This window comes from Garra rufa, chromosome 19 (genome assembly GCF_049309525.1).
Source record: "Garra rufa chromosome 19, GarRuf1.0, whole genome shotgun sequence".
Classification (NCBI taxonomy): Eukaryota; Metazoa; Chordata; class Actinopteri; order Cypriniformes; family Cyprinidae; genus Garra; species Garra rufa.
The window spans coordinates 37,120,116-37,135,743 of NC_133379.1; the positions used below are offsets into that span (position 1 = coordinate 37,120,116).

The 15,628-nt window shown below is 34.0% G+C and overlaps 2 protein-coding genes across 2 annotated transcripts in view; one reads left to right on the forward strand and one right to left on the reverse strand.

Moving 5' to 3' along the window:
- Window positions 1-11,417, forward strand: part of taf1c (TATA-box binding protein associated factor, RNA polymerase I subunit C) — a 28,107-nt gene extending 16,690 nt beyond the window's left edge. The window contains exons 14-16 of the mRNA XM_073824759.1: window positions 203-1,263; window positions 4,135-4,447; window positions 10,999-11,417. Of these exons, the coding sequence (XP_073680860.1) occupies window positions 203-1,263; window positions 4,135-4,416 (1,343 nt within the window). The 3' untranslated portion in view covers window positions 4,417-4,447; window positions 10,999-11,417. The remainder of the gene's footprint in view (window positions 1-202; window positions 1,264-4,134; window positions 4,448-10,998) is intronic.
- Window positions 6,803-13,941, reverse strand: ccng2 (cyclin G2). Its single transcript, XM_073824760.1, has 8 exons — window positions 13,867-13,941; window positions 12,931-13,072; window positions 12,299-12,436; window positions 11,969-12,219; window positions 11,687-11,765; window positions 11,506-11,604; window positions 11,014-11,216; window positions 6,803-7,823 (listed from the first exon to the last, which is right to left on the reverse strand). Exons 2-8 carry the CDS (start codon window positions 13,033-13,035, stop codon window positions 7,712-7,714), a joined length of 987 nt encoding a protein of 328 aa, XP_073680861.1. The 5' UTR covers window positions 13,036-13,072; window positions 13,867-13,941; the 3' UTR covers window positions 6,803-7,711.
- Window positions 13,942-15,628: the final 1,687 nt, after the last annotated feature.

A 15,628-nucleotide genomic window follows, 5' to 3' on the forward strand; every position in this document is an offset into this window, starting at 1 on the left:
GGTCATTGTGACTCATTTTGCTGGATCAGGTCACATATTTTGTCTCATTTCTCTGAGAAACTAAAAACACTGGATCATGAGCTGCTTTGTATATTTTGTTTAATTAAATGTGGTTGGTTTCATTTCAATGAATCCTACTCTATCATTCGGTGTGGTGGTTTTCAGACTGTACTCACATGTGGAGCTTTCACATTCTCCTTAGGTTTAGCAGCTGTACAGAAGAAGGACTACCTGTCCGTTTTCCATCTCACAGAAGCCGGGGACATCTTTTACCAAACGTTGAAGTTGCACACAGATCAGACCACAACCAATAACAACATACCAGAACAATCTGTCAGTGTGCAAGGTTCAGTAGTAACCGGAGAGAGTGAACACATGCAGTCCCACACTGACAATGACAACCAATCTGTTGGAAGTAATTTGGAGGTAAACAACAATGTTGGTAATAATGAATTAAATGCTTTGGATAAAAATCATGAACCATCGATTGGGAATAAGCCAACTTGTTCCACCAGACAAACAAACTCAAGCAAGGATCCCGATCTCCAGGTTGCCTGGGACAAATGGTTCAAGCCCATTTTTGAAAAGGCTGCGTCCAAAAAGCGACATCCACATTTTCCACGAATCAGAACGGACAATTTAAAGGGCATGGTGGGCAAAAAGCTTATTAAACGAAAGGAAGATCAAATGACGAGTCTGAGAAAAGACCTTCAAGAGGTCATGAAAAAGAAAGGGTTGCTTTTGCACGGGGGCACGTACTTGCCTCACCTGGACGTGACGCCGGTTCCCAATCCCATAGATCCTGACGTTTGGCCCGACGATGTAAGTCAGCGCCTGGCCGCGTCGTGGGAGGGTAATTGGAAACTCTGGTGGGAGGAGAAGCTGGGTTTGAACCGCGACAGGAAAATCGCAGCTCTTCGACGAAAACGTCGAAGAGAGAAACAAGCCAAAGGTCGCAATCGCACTTCACTTTCTGGAAGCTTCACCTCATCTGTGAGTTACCAAGAGAGTCTCTCGGCTATGTCGTCGGCGGAGAGCCAGTATCTGGGTTCGGATGACGAGACTCAGGACAGCTCGCAAGCTGTGGACATGGAGGAATGGAGGGCCAGACCTGAGATGCACAGAAAGAGCCCTATTATATTGAGACGGTTTTTAAATGACCAGTCGACTGCGGTGGAACCTTTTAGATCTCCTACAAGATCTTCTCAGAGACCTGATCAAGACCTTGCGATGTCGCCATCCAGATCTCAGTCTTCCATTCAGGTAAGGTATTCACTGATATGGAATTTCAGAGACGATGCTGATTTGCGGTGAAGCCATTAAAGACGAAGTCCACTTCCAGAACAGAAATGTACAGATAATTTTCTCATCCCCTTGTCATTCAAGATATTTGTGACTTTCTTTCTTGAGTCGATAAGAAATTGTTTCTTGAGGACAACATTCAGGAATTATCTCCATATAATGGATGTCAATAGTGCCCCCAAGTTTGAACTTCCATAATGCAGTAAACGATGGCTCTAAACAATCCCAGTCGATGAAGAAGGGTCCTATCTAGCAAAAACGATTGGTAATTTCTGAAACAAATTGACAGTTTATATACTTTTTGAACTCAAACGCTCATCTTGTCTAAGACTGCGTGATCTGCCTGTTTTTTTCCAGCCAATACAGTTAGGGAATGTTGAAAAACATTTATTTTTTTAATTTATTTTTTCCTCCAACTTCAAAATCGTTATAAATCTGTGAGTAAATTAGCTGTACATTTTTGTTCTGGAAGTGGACTTCTCTTTTAAACCACTATTTTTCATTTTGACTTGACTATTTAAAAAATAGCTTCTGTCTAATAAATTAAATTGATTCTAGTAGGGCTGCCCCTAATAGCCGACTAACCTTTAGTTGTCGAGAAGAAGCTTTGTCGTTTTTATACATGTATTTTAACAGTTTTGTTTAGTAAAACCATGTGATTACTGGCTTTTGAAACTTTATTTGAACTAATTATTATTGCCTTATTGCTATGTATTTTTATTTAAAGGATATTGTTCACTTGGGTCTGTTTTTATTATTACAAATTTTTAAATTATCTGATTACTCGATTATTCGTCAAAATAATCGACAGATTCGACAGACTCGATTACCAAAATAATCATTAGGGACAGCCCTAGTTTTTATTTCTACAAAATTAATTATCTGATTACTTGATTATTGTCAGAATAATCAACCAATAACCTGATTACAAAGATAATTTTTAGTAACAGCCCTAGTTATTATTACTACAAAAAATTAATTATAATTATCCAATAGTTAGTGACAGCTCTAGTTTTTATTACTACAAAAAAGTACTATAATTATCCGAAAAAATGTCAGAATAATCGACCAATTACTCAATTACCAAAATAATGGTTAGTGGCAGCCCTAGTTTTTATCACTACAAAAAAAGAAAATGATCACATTACTCGATTAATCAGAATAACCGACAGATTACTCAGTTACAGAAATAGTAGTTAGTGACAGCCCTAGTTTTTATTACTACAAAATTTTGATTAATTATCAGATTTAAAAATTAAAATGATCAGATTACTCAATCATCAGAATAATCGACCAATAACGTGATTACCAAAATAATTGTTATTAACAGCTAGGGCTGCCACGATTCGTCGACGTTGTCGACAAAAATCGATAATAGAAATAGTCAACAATGAATTTCATGGTCGGAAAAAACATGTCTGGTCGACAACTTCGACATGTTTTTTCCGCCCGAGTGAGGCATCTCTCTTCATTACAATCTCTGCAGCGAGAGTCGCACATGCGCATTAGCTTCTCTGCTGAGCGATAACATACATAAATGGGTGCATCCAACGCAGCAGTGGCACGTACCAAAACGTCTAAAGTTTGGGAGCATTTTAGCCTGGATACGGTGAATAAAAAGATTACCTGCATGGTTTTCAAAGCAGTCCTTGCGTATCACGGCAGCACCTCGGTGATGCACGAACATTTAAAGAGAGAGCATGTCGGACAGTTGAATGAAAGTTTGACACGCCTCGGTAAGATTTAAATAACATGGAAGCCAATGCGTTTTGTTTTGGATGTACATTGTACATTTTATAAGCGTATTTTCGTTTTTTAAAAAAGAGAGATTTAACGTTAACCTTAAATTCAGACGACTCTGAAAGCTGATTTTAAAACCGTTAGATTTCATAATGTTGAGACGAGTTGTAATGTTCTTTTGCAACAGATTGACCACTGAATGTATCTCACAAAATGCACTTAATATTTTTGTTTACTGTTTTATTGCTGCTAATGTGCCTGCCCCTGGTTTACATGAAGAAAATGTTTGCTTGATTTAAATTTTTTTCTTGTAAAACAAATGTGCCTGTCCTTTAAAAAAATTATAGAGTTTCTTTATTTATGCATTTATGTCTATACTGACCGAGCACTGTGCCTAGTTGGTTTTACACAGGGCATTTTTATTTACTTTTAGTATGAATCAGCCTATCAGCAGCAAAGTTCAATAAAATATGCATGTTTCATTGAAGTACCCCCTTCTTTCTTGTGTTTACTATCATTTTCCACATAATTAAAACAATCTCATGCTAAATTTTAGATTTTTTTTTAAATAATTATTCGATTAGTCGACTAATCGTTTCAATAGTCGGTGACTAGTCGACTATTAAAATAGTCGTTAGTTGCAGCCCTAGTTTGTATTACTACAAAATTGATTGCAATTATCAGATTAATCGATTAATAGTCTGAATAATCAAGAGATCACTTAATTACAGAAATAATCGTTAGTTAGTTATTACTATTTTTTTAAATGATCAATTACTCAATTAATCATCAGAATAATCGACCAATTACTTGATTACCAAAATGATCAATCGACCAAATAATATAATAATTGACCAATTACGCAATTATAATCATTAGTGACAGCTCTAGTTTTTATTACTACAAAAGTATTATAATTATCAGTTTACTCTATAAATTGTCATAATAATCAACCAATTACTCGATTACAATAATAATAGCTAGTGACAGGCCTGTTTAAGCCGTTAAACTGATAAAATGAATGGCCTGCATTAACGTGTGATTTTGACAGCTGTAGTATATGTATTTTTTTACGTTCATCTTCACTCTCAGGTTGAACGACCAACGTCTAGAACCCCTGTTGCAGCAGAGATGGAAATGAGACCCCCACCATCGATCGCCTCTACGAAGGCGTCAACTCTCCAATTGAAACGGCGCAAGGAGTTTTACCTTAGTTCCCTTCCCATGTCCCAAACATTGAATGAGGACACCCCATCACGGGTTCGCAGTTCTTCACCGACTCCTTCGTCTCACTACTCCATGTCTTCCCAAAGATATTCCCAATTGAGAAGCCACTCCTCCCAGCCAAAGAAAAAGTCTCGGATGGGCTTCTAAAAGCCCGCCTCCGAACAAGGAATGTTGCAAGGCAAGTGACCTACTTTTTGTGTGGTATCAAATGTTTGGCTACTGTACAGAGGCATGTTTGAACGAGAAACTCAAGCCAATAGTGAGAGTATGTGTGAGGAATTGCGCAAATGTTTGTGTGTTTGTATTGACAGACAAATGCTTACTGTTTGAAGCAATTAGAGCGTTGAATATAGTTGGTTTTTTCACAGTTAATGTGAGTTTGCATAACTTCAATATCACCATTGTTGTTTACGTTGGCTGTCAAATCCATATCCGAAAACATCTTGAGATGCCTGCTTGTGGTTTTTCTAGTATTCTCATTCACAATTTCATTAGTATGTAGTGCATTGTGTGTAATAGAATGGGTCCTGTGGTATTTCTCTGGCATTTTGCCCTACAACTGTTCCTATAAGGGAACAGAAAGATTGTTTCCAGCCTGTGACTGACTAGACATGCACTGGTTGTTGGTTTCTCATAAGAACAAGTTCTTCTTTTTAGGGGAAGTGCGAAAACGCATCACACTGGGCAGAATTGCATCATGTGGTTGGTTGGTTGGTTGTTTGTGTATAAATCAGATGATAACATCATGACGTTGTAGATGACGAAGGCTCTTGCGTGATGAAGCCACTGCTTTGTCTTTTTACAACATCTGCTGTCTGTTTGCCATTTTCTGCTTGTGTGGGATAGTCGAGGCTCTTGGGAACAGAGAATTGATTCATGATAACTAGGGCCCCTATGAAAAGCAAATGGATGAAAAGCAAATTGTTTTTTTTTTTCCATTTAAATTTTTCTGGATTGCATTTATTTTTTATTTTTGCTAGAGTCTGTTTTTATTGGTAAATTAAATAAAAGATATGAATCAATTATGAAACCTACACAATTTAACAGCATGCGTGATATAAGCTCGCAAATGTGAGTTAAAAAGTCAGAATTGCAAGATTTAAACTCCACTCCTGACTTTTTTTTCATAGAATTGTGACAAACTTGCGATTGCGAACTCTGCAATTCTGAGAAGTTTCTCAGAGATGTCAGAAGTCAGAGATGTGCCATATAAACTCTCAATTGCGAGTTAAAAAGTCTGAATTGCAAGATAAAAACTCAGACTTTTTTCATCAGAATTGTGAGTTTGTCGCAATTGTGCCTTTCTCAGAATTGGAAGATTATATCTCCAAATTCTGACTTTGACACGCAATTGTGAGTTATAGAAACTTGCAATTCCGAGAACATATCAGTCTTTTTTTTATTTTTATTTTTTTTATTTATTTTTTTTATTGGGGTTTGAGTTGTAAAGTCAATCAAGTTTTTATCTCACAATTCTGACTTTTTCTTACAATTATGAGTATATATCATGGAATTCCGAAAACAATTTTATATATCTCACTTTATGTAACTCCAAATTGCGAGTTTATATCTCTCAGAAAAAAAGAATAGAAAAAAAATTTAAGTTGTGCGTTTGTATCACGCATTCCCAAGGAAAGTCAGAATTGTAACATAAAAAGTCTCAATAACCTTTCATGTATTTATTTTATTCGGTGGCAGAGACGGGCTTCCGTGTTCCTTTTTTATCTGTTTTATTTTCACCAAATTCTGTTTCCATTCATTTTCTATATTCCATTTTAAGTTTTATTTAAATTTTAATAATCAATCACCTAATTAGTTGATTATATTAAACAAATATACATTTGTATATACATATAAATATTCTATTTTTTTTTTTTTTTTGCAATTTCAGTTTAATTTTTTTTTCCCAAATTCCGTTTTTTTTCCATTTAAATTTTTTTTTGGATTCCCTTTTTTTGTTAATTTTTGCTGGATTGTTTTATTGGTTAAATAATTTTTTCGGGCATTTTTTGCAAAAGCATGTTTAATACAAATTACATTTTTAAGGCCCTATGAAATGCATTTTATTATTATTATTTTTTTTTTTACCAAATTATTATTATTTTCTGGATTCCATTTTAATGGTTTTGTAAAATTGTAATAATCAAAAGCATGTTTAATTTTTTTTATATAAACAATTGTCTGGAAAATATTCCTAAAAAATAATGGTTTAAAAATAATTGTATTATTATTAGTAGTAGTAGTTCTAGCAATAACATTTAAGAAATTATGTTTCTGTCACAATTTCTTGAAGTTAAACCAACTTTTATTTTGATGGGTTGCTGTGAAGACCTGCAAGTTTCTGTTTGTGTATGATATGACAATAGTTTTTCTCAAAAGAATCAGTAAAAGGCTCATGAAGTGACTCTCAGAGCAGTTCTAGAGATTATATTTGTGTTCATGTACTCATGTATCTGTGATTCCATCCGTGTTTTCCGCATCGCGGAAATCGTAGAGCCTTGGATGACCCAAGTAAGCAAAACAGGAGACTGAGTGCATTTCAAAATAGCTTTTTTTTAAATTGTGAATTTTTTTTATATTACCATGACAAAAATAACAATAAATAAGTTAATATCTACAGGATGCTATACAGAACGTATATGCATTTTTTTTTTACATTATACAAATGTACATTTTTATATCAACATTTTTTACATTTTAAAGGTTTTTTAGGCTTTTTTGTGTTGCACATTTTCAACATACAGTATTTGTCTTCATACGTCGGCTAAAGTGAAACTTACTAAATTGGCAAGTAGGTTAACAACATCACACTCACATACACACACACTTAAAATAAAAATCCACAGTTTTTCTGCAAACACCATGCGCACCACGGTAAATCTCTGACTATTTGACCTCAGAGAGGCGGCAGTTCTGCAGGCACACAGCTTTTCCCTGTTGTCACGCGCTTACAATCATATTACAAAACTGTGCAAAGCACCAAAGTACAAGTCTCAAGTTGTTCTCTAACAGTCTAGTGTACCTTGGATATGTCATATTGAGCCGCCTGGAATGTTGACAAATCCGAACATGCACCAACTATTATATATGCTACAACTACTTTTTTTTTTGTTTTTATGTTTTTAGCTGCCAGTGTTGTGCAGTGCTGAATTATTCCACTTTTAGCTTAACACAAGTAATCAAGAGAGATGTTTACAGTATGTAGTTGGCTTCCTGTAAGCCATAAAAGAAGAGTTTTAAAATACAATTCTGATATTTTGGACTCGGTGGTTTCGTTGAACTCAGGCACAATGGCACCTCGCTGTGTAACTTTAGGTTTCCAGCCAGGAGAGGTCTGTGACATCATCTAGGAAGATGACAAGGAAGCCATTCAGATTGTTGGCTGAGCGGAGGCCACATCTCCATCGGTGGTTGTGCTCCTTGGCGAGTGGTTTAGAGCGTATTACAGACGGCGAGAGCGGAAGCTCGGGGGGAAGTAGGGTCCCTCGGCGTCGCTGCCCAGCGAGCTGCTCAGACTCTCTTCCCCAGAGCTCAGGTCTTCACTTGAATCCTCACTGTCAGAAAAGAAAAAAGAAAAAACAGTCAGATGCGCTCATTTATGCCATGTTACTTTGGTTAGTTCCTTAGATATCTATAAAAGAATATTTTGTTTGTGTTTTAATTGTAGTAATTTTACTATTTTCAATGGGCTTTTGTTATATTTTCTGTTTAAAATTTTAGATTTAAAGTAATTTTAAGTGCTTTTGTCTTTTATTAGTATTTAGTTTTATTAAAATTACTATTTAGTTTTTATTTGAGTCATTTTAGTACTTATTTTTTTTGTTGTATTTATATAAAATATTTTAGTTTTACTCAAACTTGTTTTCTTTTTTACACGTGTTTCAGTGCGTGTTTTTTTAATTTTAGTAATTATATGCTTTTGACTTTAGTATTTTTATTTATTTTTTCTGTTTTAATCATTTTAGTACTTAACTTTTAGTACTTAAATTTATTTTTAAATTCAAATGCATGTTAAATAATTAGTTTGTTAATTCGTTTTTTTACCTTTTTAATTATTTTCAGTTGGAACTTAAGTTCATTTTTTTATTATTGCTTATTTTTTCAGTTAGTATTTCTTTTGTAACTTTTTTTAACATTTCTATTGATGTTAAATTATAATTTTTTATATTGGTGTATTCATTTTGTGCTGTTGTCTTAGTAGTATTTTCTTTTATTAATATTTCTATTTTTTTTTCTGTCAATTTAGTACTTAAACTTGTTTAAAAAAAATTTTTTTTAGTAACTTAAGTTAGTTTTTCTTTTACATTTCTGTTGATATTAAAATATTTTTGTTATTTTTATGTTATGTGGTCTGCTTTTGTATTTTGTAGTATTTTGTTTTAATAGTTTTATTTATCTATTTGTCTTTTTAGTAATTAACCTTTTTTGGTTTCATTCAATTTATGAACACATAATTACAAATTAAATACAAACTAATTTTATTATTTTTACTTGTTAATTTGTTTTTGCTGTTTTTTAAACATTTCTACATTTTTTTTTATTTTAGTTTTAGCAATTTTAGTAGTTTCTTGTTAAAAAAAAAAAATTCTAGTTTTTTTTTGTCTTTTCAATTTTTGTAATTTTAGTACTTAGTATATTTTTTTGTAATTTCAGTACTCAGTTCTAGTTCCAAAGGCATCATTTCTAATTTTCCATCTTTTCCCCCAAGTTTTTTTTTTTCCATCTAATATTTATTTTATTTCAGCTTTGTTTCAAAAAAAAAAAAAAAAAAAAAAAAAAAAGTTTGACAGTAGTTTAGTACATTTGCCCTATAGACATCTACTGCAGACATTGACGTTTTTTTCCCCATAAACTGAATGACGAGTCTAAAAATGAAATCACGTATGCGTTTCACCTGGAATATTACTGTCTGTCATAATGGGGAAAAACAGTCAGATGTTACGTCTTGTTTTGTACTTTGTCAACCTGACCCCACCTCTCACGCCCTTCTCTTACTCACAGGAGATGCTGCACAACCTGTGAACTGTTTGTAAATAGTCATTATTCACTACCCACATTCCACTGCTGCGCCTAGTTTGGCGTGTAAGCATATCTGTCCCATTAGCCATCTCGAAGCAGTACGTCCTGTCTGGATTGTCAGCTTGTAATCAGCTGTGCTGGTGAGTCTCAGGAATGAGTTATTGCTCGGTGAGGATTGGTTGCTAGGACGTGACTAACTATTCGTAGTTATCAAGTGACACTGTAAGAACACCTGATAGCGCAACGCTGGGTGTGGCGTACAGAAAGAACTTCAGCCTGTGTGACGTAAATTCTGTGTGTCATTTAAACACCAAGGTTAAGTCATGTCATGTGATGGGGAAAAACTGATAGAACTGAAACCAGAAGTTGTGATGGAAAATATTGGCAGGCGTACTTTACAGATATTGTTTGCTGCCAGTTCCTAATATTTTTGAATGATCAGTATGAATATGAAAATATACTTGTAATGGGGGATAAATTATAGTATTTATATTGTTTTGGAATTAGCTTTTGTTTTTATATTTCCAGTTTTAATTTGAGAAAAATATTTTTTTTGTTTTTATAGTTATTTAGTTTTCAGTGTTATTTTAGTATTTATATAGAATTGATTTGAATTCGTTTTTTTTTTTTTACATTTTCTGTTTCTATTATATTTCTAGTTTGTGTAGTTTAATTTTAGTCATTTTTATTTTTAATTCAGGTTTTAGTATTTTAATTAAAGTTAAAGATATTGCATTTGCAACTAACTAAATAAAGCTAAATAAGTTTTAATTTGTTTAATCAAATTTATTTTCATCTTTTATTCAACATTATTTTAATTACCAAAAACTATATAAATTTATATAATAACTATATAAAATGTTATAAATTGATTTATTCTGACCCTAATTTTAGTAAATTTATGTGCTTTTGTCATTTTTTTCTTTTAATTTATGCTAGTTCCTTATGAGTTTATAAAATAATATTCTAGGTTTCAGTGTTATTTTATTATTATTCATATACTGTTATAGAAATGTAGTACTTTGAATTAACTTTTTCAAATATATATTTCTGTTTATTACTATTTTAGTTTGTGTAGTTCAATTTTAGTAATTTTTATTTAGGTTTCAGTTTTAATAATTTTAGTATTTAAAATAAAAACATTGCATTTGCAACTAACTAAAATAAAATAAGTCTACATTTTTTTTTCTTTATTTTCATCTTATTACAATTACCAAAAACTATTTTTAAGAGTTTTAAATTGAATTAATTTGGACTTGAGTTTATTTTATTAATATTTATTATATTATTATTGTATTTGTATTAATATTTTGAATAGTTTTAATTTAATTTTGTTCAAATTTAATTTTTGTAATTTTATGTTTCCTATGCATTTCTAAAAGAATATTATAGGTTCCAGTGTTTTTTATTTTTATAATTTTAGTAAATATATTTGTATGTATTTGCAACTAAATGTTTTAATTAATGTTTTAAATGGTTTCATTTTGACTTCTGCCTTTGCATCATAGAAATCGCAATTGCAAATCCTTTGCAAACAAACAGATTTTTGTTTGTTTTCACAAGCTAAACATCTAGTCTAATTGATTTTCTGTGCTATTCAAGCTTGACTAAAACCATCTAAATGCGGTTAACCCAGAATATTCCTCTTTTGACTGTTTAGTACGAGTGTGACATCCTAACACCTGTGGGTTTTTTTTTTTTTTTTGGCAGGTGAAGAGTGTTTACCTTTCGCTCTCGTCCCACCCACCCTCTGGGATGGTGGGCAGCTCGGGGACGCTGCGGTAGCTGCTGTGCAGGTTCTGCGCCGTCCTCCGCGAGACGATCCACACCAGTTTCTTGTGGTCCGGTTTGGCACATTGCGGAGAGGAGTATTCCCTCATACACTGGCCTACCAGGCCCCGCCAGCGCGCCAGGTCAGCCTTCGAGATCTGCAAACAGACACTTCTCAGTTACACACCGCCTTACATAAGGACCGGGCTCAGAGCCAGCGTCATTTCGGATGGGAGCGACAAGCGTAAACCAATAGCCTGCTGGCGGCAGAGACTAGGTCAAGAGCTTTGGATTCTTCCTAAGTGCTGTTAAAGGTATATTTTTGGTTACAAATTTCTGATTAAACTATTTCTACTTGATACCATCTGTGACGTTTAACTTGATTTCTTCACTTTTTATTGATGCTGAGGGTGTTTTAACAAGGCTGACCTACTTATGAATTTTTACCTTTAAGTGTGTTTGTATGCGTTGGGCGATTTCAAGCAGGTCCGCAGACTGTAAGGCCTCGATCTCAAGCATCAACAGCGACAACGCGAGCACCGAAGGCTAAAAAGAGAAACAATTCATCAGAATACAAGCTTGCATAGAATCTTCAAGAATCTCTTGTGTTTATTTAAGTTACTCTTACTTTTGCTTTGGAGAAAACAATTCTGCATAGGCAGGCTTTCAGCTGGGCTTCCAGTTTGTCAAGATTTAGGACAGCTTTTCTGAAAAGAAAAAAACAAATTGGTGCATTAGAGAGATTTGGTTATTTAACAGTCTAGAGGAGATGATCTAGTTTCTAAAAGCTGACTGCTGTCACTGTGACCAATATACAACCTTTACAAGTCAACATTTCAAATATCGAGCTTCCATGTTAACAGTTTATCTGGCTCTGAGTCTGAAGTTTGATAATGCCAATCGTTCTTACCTGTTGGACGTGTGCGAAAGTGCAATGGCGTGGTACAAATGCAGGAAGGTTAAGGCTGTGACGGCTTTTAACTGGAAGTTGAGCTTCTCCGAAATGATCTTCTCCATTCGGCTGAGGTCTGAGACGGTGAACTTGCACTGGCTGATGCGAATGAGCTCGTGGCTGGACGAAACATTGCACTCATCTTCAGTCACTCGGGCGGCGATATGAAGGCAACCGATGCTGATGCAGGCTAAATACTTGGGTTGAACCTTCAGGGAAAACAAGAGATCTGTTATAACATGTTTTAATCTTAATCAGATGGGGAATGATTTATAACTAATTGATTACCTTCATCATAGCTATAAACCTGTCCAGCAGGTTAACGGCTAGGACGAAGGTCTGAGTGCTGTAGCCGAAGAAACTGGTCAAGCTCCAGAGATCTTCCACTCGAGTGTCTCGACATTTAGCTGAAACTCCAGTACCGTTCTGTGGATGAGGACAAATAAGTTGCAGTTAAGGTTATAAATTTTTTTACAGTATCCATTGTATACAGTGCAGATTTTTAGAACTGTTATGTTCTCAAATAAAGTTTGTGTACACTACCAGTTCAAAAGTTTTTAAACGGTCACCAAGCCTGCATTTATTTGAAAAAAGCAAAATTATTGTGAAAGCAGTATTATTGTGAAACACTTCTACTATTTAAAATAGCTGCTTTCAATTTGATTGATGAAATGTAATGTATTCCAGTGATTTCAAAGCTAAATTTTCAACATCATTACTCCAGTCTTGTCACATTTTTTGATGCTAAAAATTCAGCATTGAAATCACAGGAATAAATTAAATTTTTTAATATATTCAAATTAAAAGCAGTTATTTTAAATAGTAAAACTGTTTCCAAATTTTACAGTTCTGCTAGACTTTGGTGAGCAGAAGACACTTCTTTAAAAGAAGTTCACACAACTAACGTTAGTTTAAGTTACCTCTTGTGTGGATTCGATTAAACTGAGTCCCGTTTCCTTCGGCAAATAATGAACCTCCTGGTCCAAATTGCTTTTCAGCTCCTTCATCAGTTTGAAGGCCTCCATATTTGCAGTTTATTTCGGTTTCGAGTCGTCAAAACACCTTTAAATAGGCATAAAAAACAAAGTTAAGTAAATTCTGTTCACCCAGGGCGGTGGGTCAAGGTTTTGCCCAGCCCCCTCAGCTCAGCTGAGCCTCGGTGTCGGGTTTCGGTGGTTAACGCCTTCTTGCAGGACATCCAAACAAATAAATCAGACGCTTTCCGACTGAGGTGGACAAATAAATGTGAAATGGTTCTTTTTAAAACGATTTGAACTAAATAGGATTAAAACGGGATCGAAAGTGAATATCTTCCAGTAGAGTCCAGTTGATCCCTCAGCTGGAAAATACCTCGAACTGAGGGGGAGGGGTTTAAATCTTCTGTACAGTTTGTTTTCGACATTAAATTATGTTCGACCTGTTTCTCTGTTACAATAAGTTAAATCTGGAGCTGTTATATTAAACTGGTCCGTCTTTTTGACTCAAATTATAACACGGAAACTGACTTCGAATTAGAAATGTAACATTACTGCCTGAAAGTAAACATCAAAGACGATCAAAATAACAAGGGATACGATCCTTCCACTAAAATAACGTTGAATCTGTCCTTTTTATTAGTGACATAACGTCACTAATGCACAAATGATCGATAAATGTTATGAAACTAAACATACAGATTATTTAAATTTGAAATCTAACGTCCATAAATACCAGCATAACCAAAGATCAAGCCCGTTTTCAGGCAAAAAAAGAAATACGAGCATAACATTAAAACAGTGACAATATATCTAAACAGATATTTAAAACGTAAACAAACATCTTACAGAAGGTTATCAAAGATAAATAAAGTACCTTACCAGAAGATGTTAAAAGGACATTATTGTGTTTGTGTATCCGAGAAATCTTTCGTCTGTTTTCTGCTTCTCTTTCCTTTTGTTGATGTTGAATGAAGCTCCTCCCCCTGGGCCTGTCACGTAGGAAACGTAAGGCTTTGTGTTTAGCTATATTTGTGCGTTTTAGAACGCTCGCTTTTATAATTTGTGTGTTTAATAAAGGTTATTTGATGTTTTGTTATAATTATAACATGTGTGGTTTAAATATCGAATGTTTTTAAACACACAAGCGTCGTTTTAAATCGCCCTGTGCTTTAATATATTGACAGTCCGGCGGGCCAATAGGATTGCTTGCAGATGTAGCGTTCAAAAAGTCCGCCCAAAATTCTCGATTTTCATTGGCTGCTGGTTTACATGTAGACGTCGACGATTGGCTAGCGAGTCGAGAGCTCGCCCTTGTTTCTGAATGGTTGTTGCTGGGTTTTGTTGTGACAGGGTTGCCAGGGGGGTAGAAAATGTAGTACAAATGCATTCCTTTCTCAAATGTTGAGTTTGTGATAACAGTTTCTGTGTTTTTCTGTTATACTTTCTTTTTTTTGTTTAATATATGACCCTGCACCACAAAACCAAAAAAGAGAGATTTAAACAGTAGCTTTACATTGATGTATGGTTTGTTAGGATAAGACAACATTTGGATAAGATGCAACTACTTCAAAATCTGAGGGTGCAAAAAAAACAAAATATTGAGAAAATCACCTTTAACGTTGTCCAAATGAAGTTCTTAGCAATGCATATTACTAATCAAAAATTAAGTTTATATGTTTACGGTAGGAAATGTACAAAATGTCTTCACGGAGCATGATCTTTACTTAATATTCTAATGATCTCAGTAAGAAAAATTTATAATTTTGACCCATACAGTGTATATTTCTGGCTATTGCTACAAATATACCCATTAAGATTGCTTTTATGGTCCATTTAGTACATTTAAGAAGAAAATGTGACTCTTTTTAGCATGTTGCTAGGCGGTTATTTGGGTGCTCTGTAGGGGTGGTTGTCTATTGTCTCAAATCCCCACAGTTTCATAATATTTTGGTCTTGTCTATGGTATTTTTACCTGTTTTAATATACTGTTGGTGAAAACCTGAAATACTATGTCTGAAAAAAACCTAAGCATAAGTAAGAACACTTGCAAAACTAGTAACCGGTTAAAAATACAGTACAAAAGTCCATCATATTTGGATATGGTGCCATATTTTTTTTGAACAGGACTATGGTAATACCATAATGTTCGTTTAAACAGGCATACCTTAGAGTGACGGCTAAATATGGGATATAATTTAGTGGTTATAGATACCATAATGACAGAATCACTATACTTATGATATCACTCCAGTATCTTTTTACTTGTGAAATTGTAAAAGAATCCATGCATGTGACCTTGGACCAGAAAACCAGTTATAAGGTTACATTCTATTAAAATTCAGATTTACACATCATCTGAAACAATGAATAAGCTTTCTTTTGATATATGGTTTAAGAGAGTGCAAAAAAAAAAATCAAAATATTGAGAAAATCGCCTTTAAAGTTGTCCAAATGAAGTTCTTAGTAATGCATTTTACTATTAAAAATTAAGTTTTGATGTATTTAGGATAGAACATTTATTAAATGATCTTTACTTAATATCATAATGATTTTTGGCCTAAAAGAAAAGTCTATAATTTTGGTTATTGCTACAAATATACTAATGTGCTACTTAAGAATGATTTGTGCTCCAGAGTCACAT

Bases quoted from the DNA above. Each gene is read 5' to 3' on its own strand.
- ccng2 (XM_073824760.1), bottom strand. From the start codon at position 13,035: ATGGAGGCCTTCAAACTGATGAAGGAGCTGAAAAGCAATTTGGACCAG. The intron at 11,766-11,968 runs GTAAGAACGATT...TTTTCTTTTCAG, and splicing joins CTTTCGCACACGTCCAACAG to AAAAGCTGTCCTAAATCTTG. The intron at 7,824-11,013 runs GTAAACACTCTT...CTTTTCTGACAG, and splicing joins GGGTGGGACGAGAGCGAAAG to TGAGGATTCAAGTGAAGACC.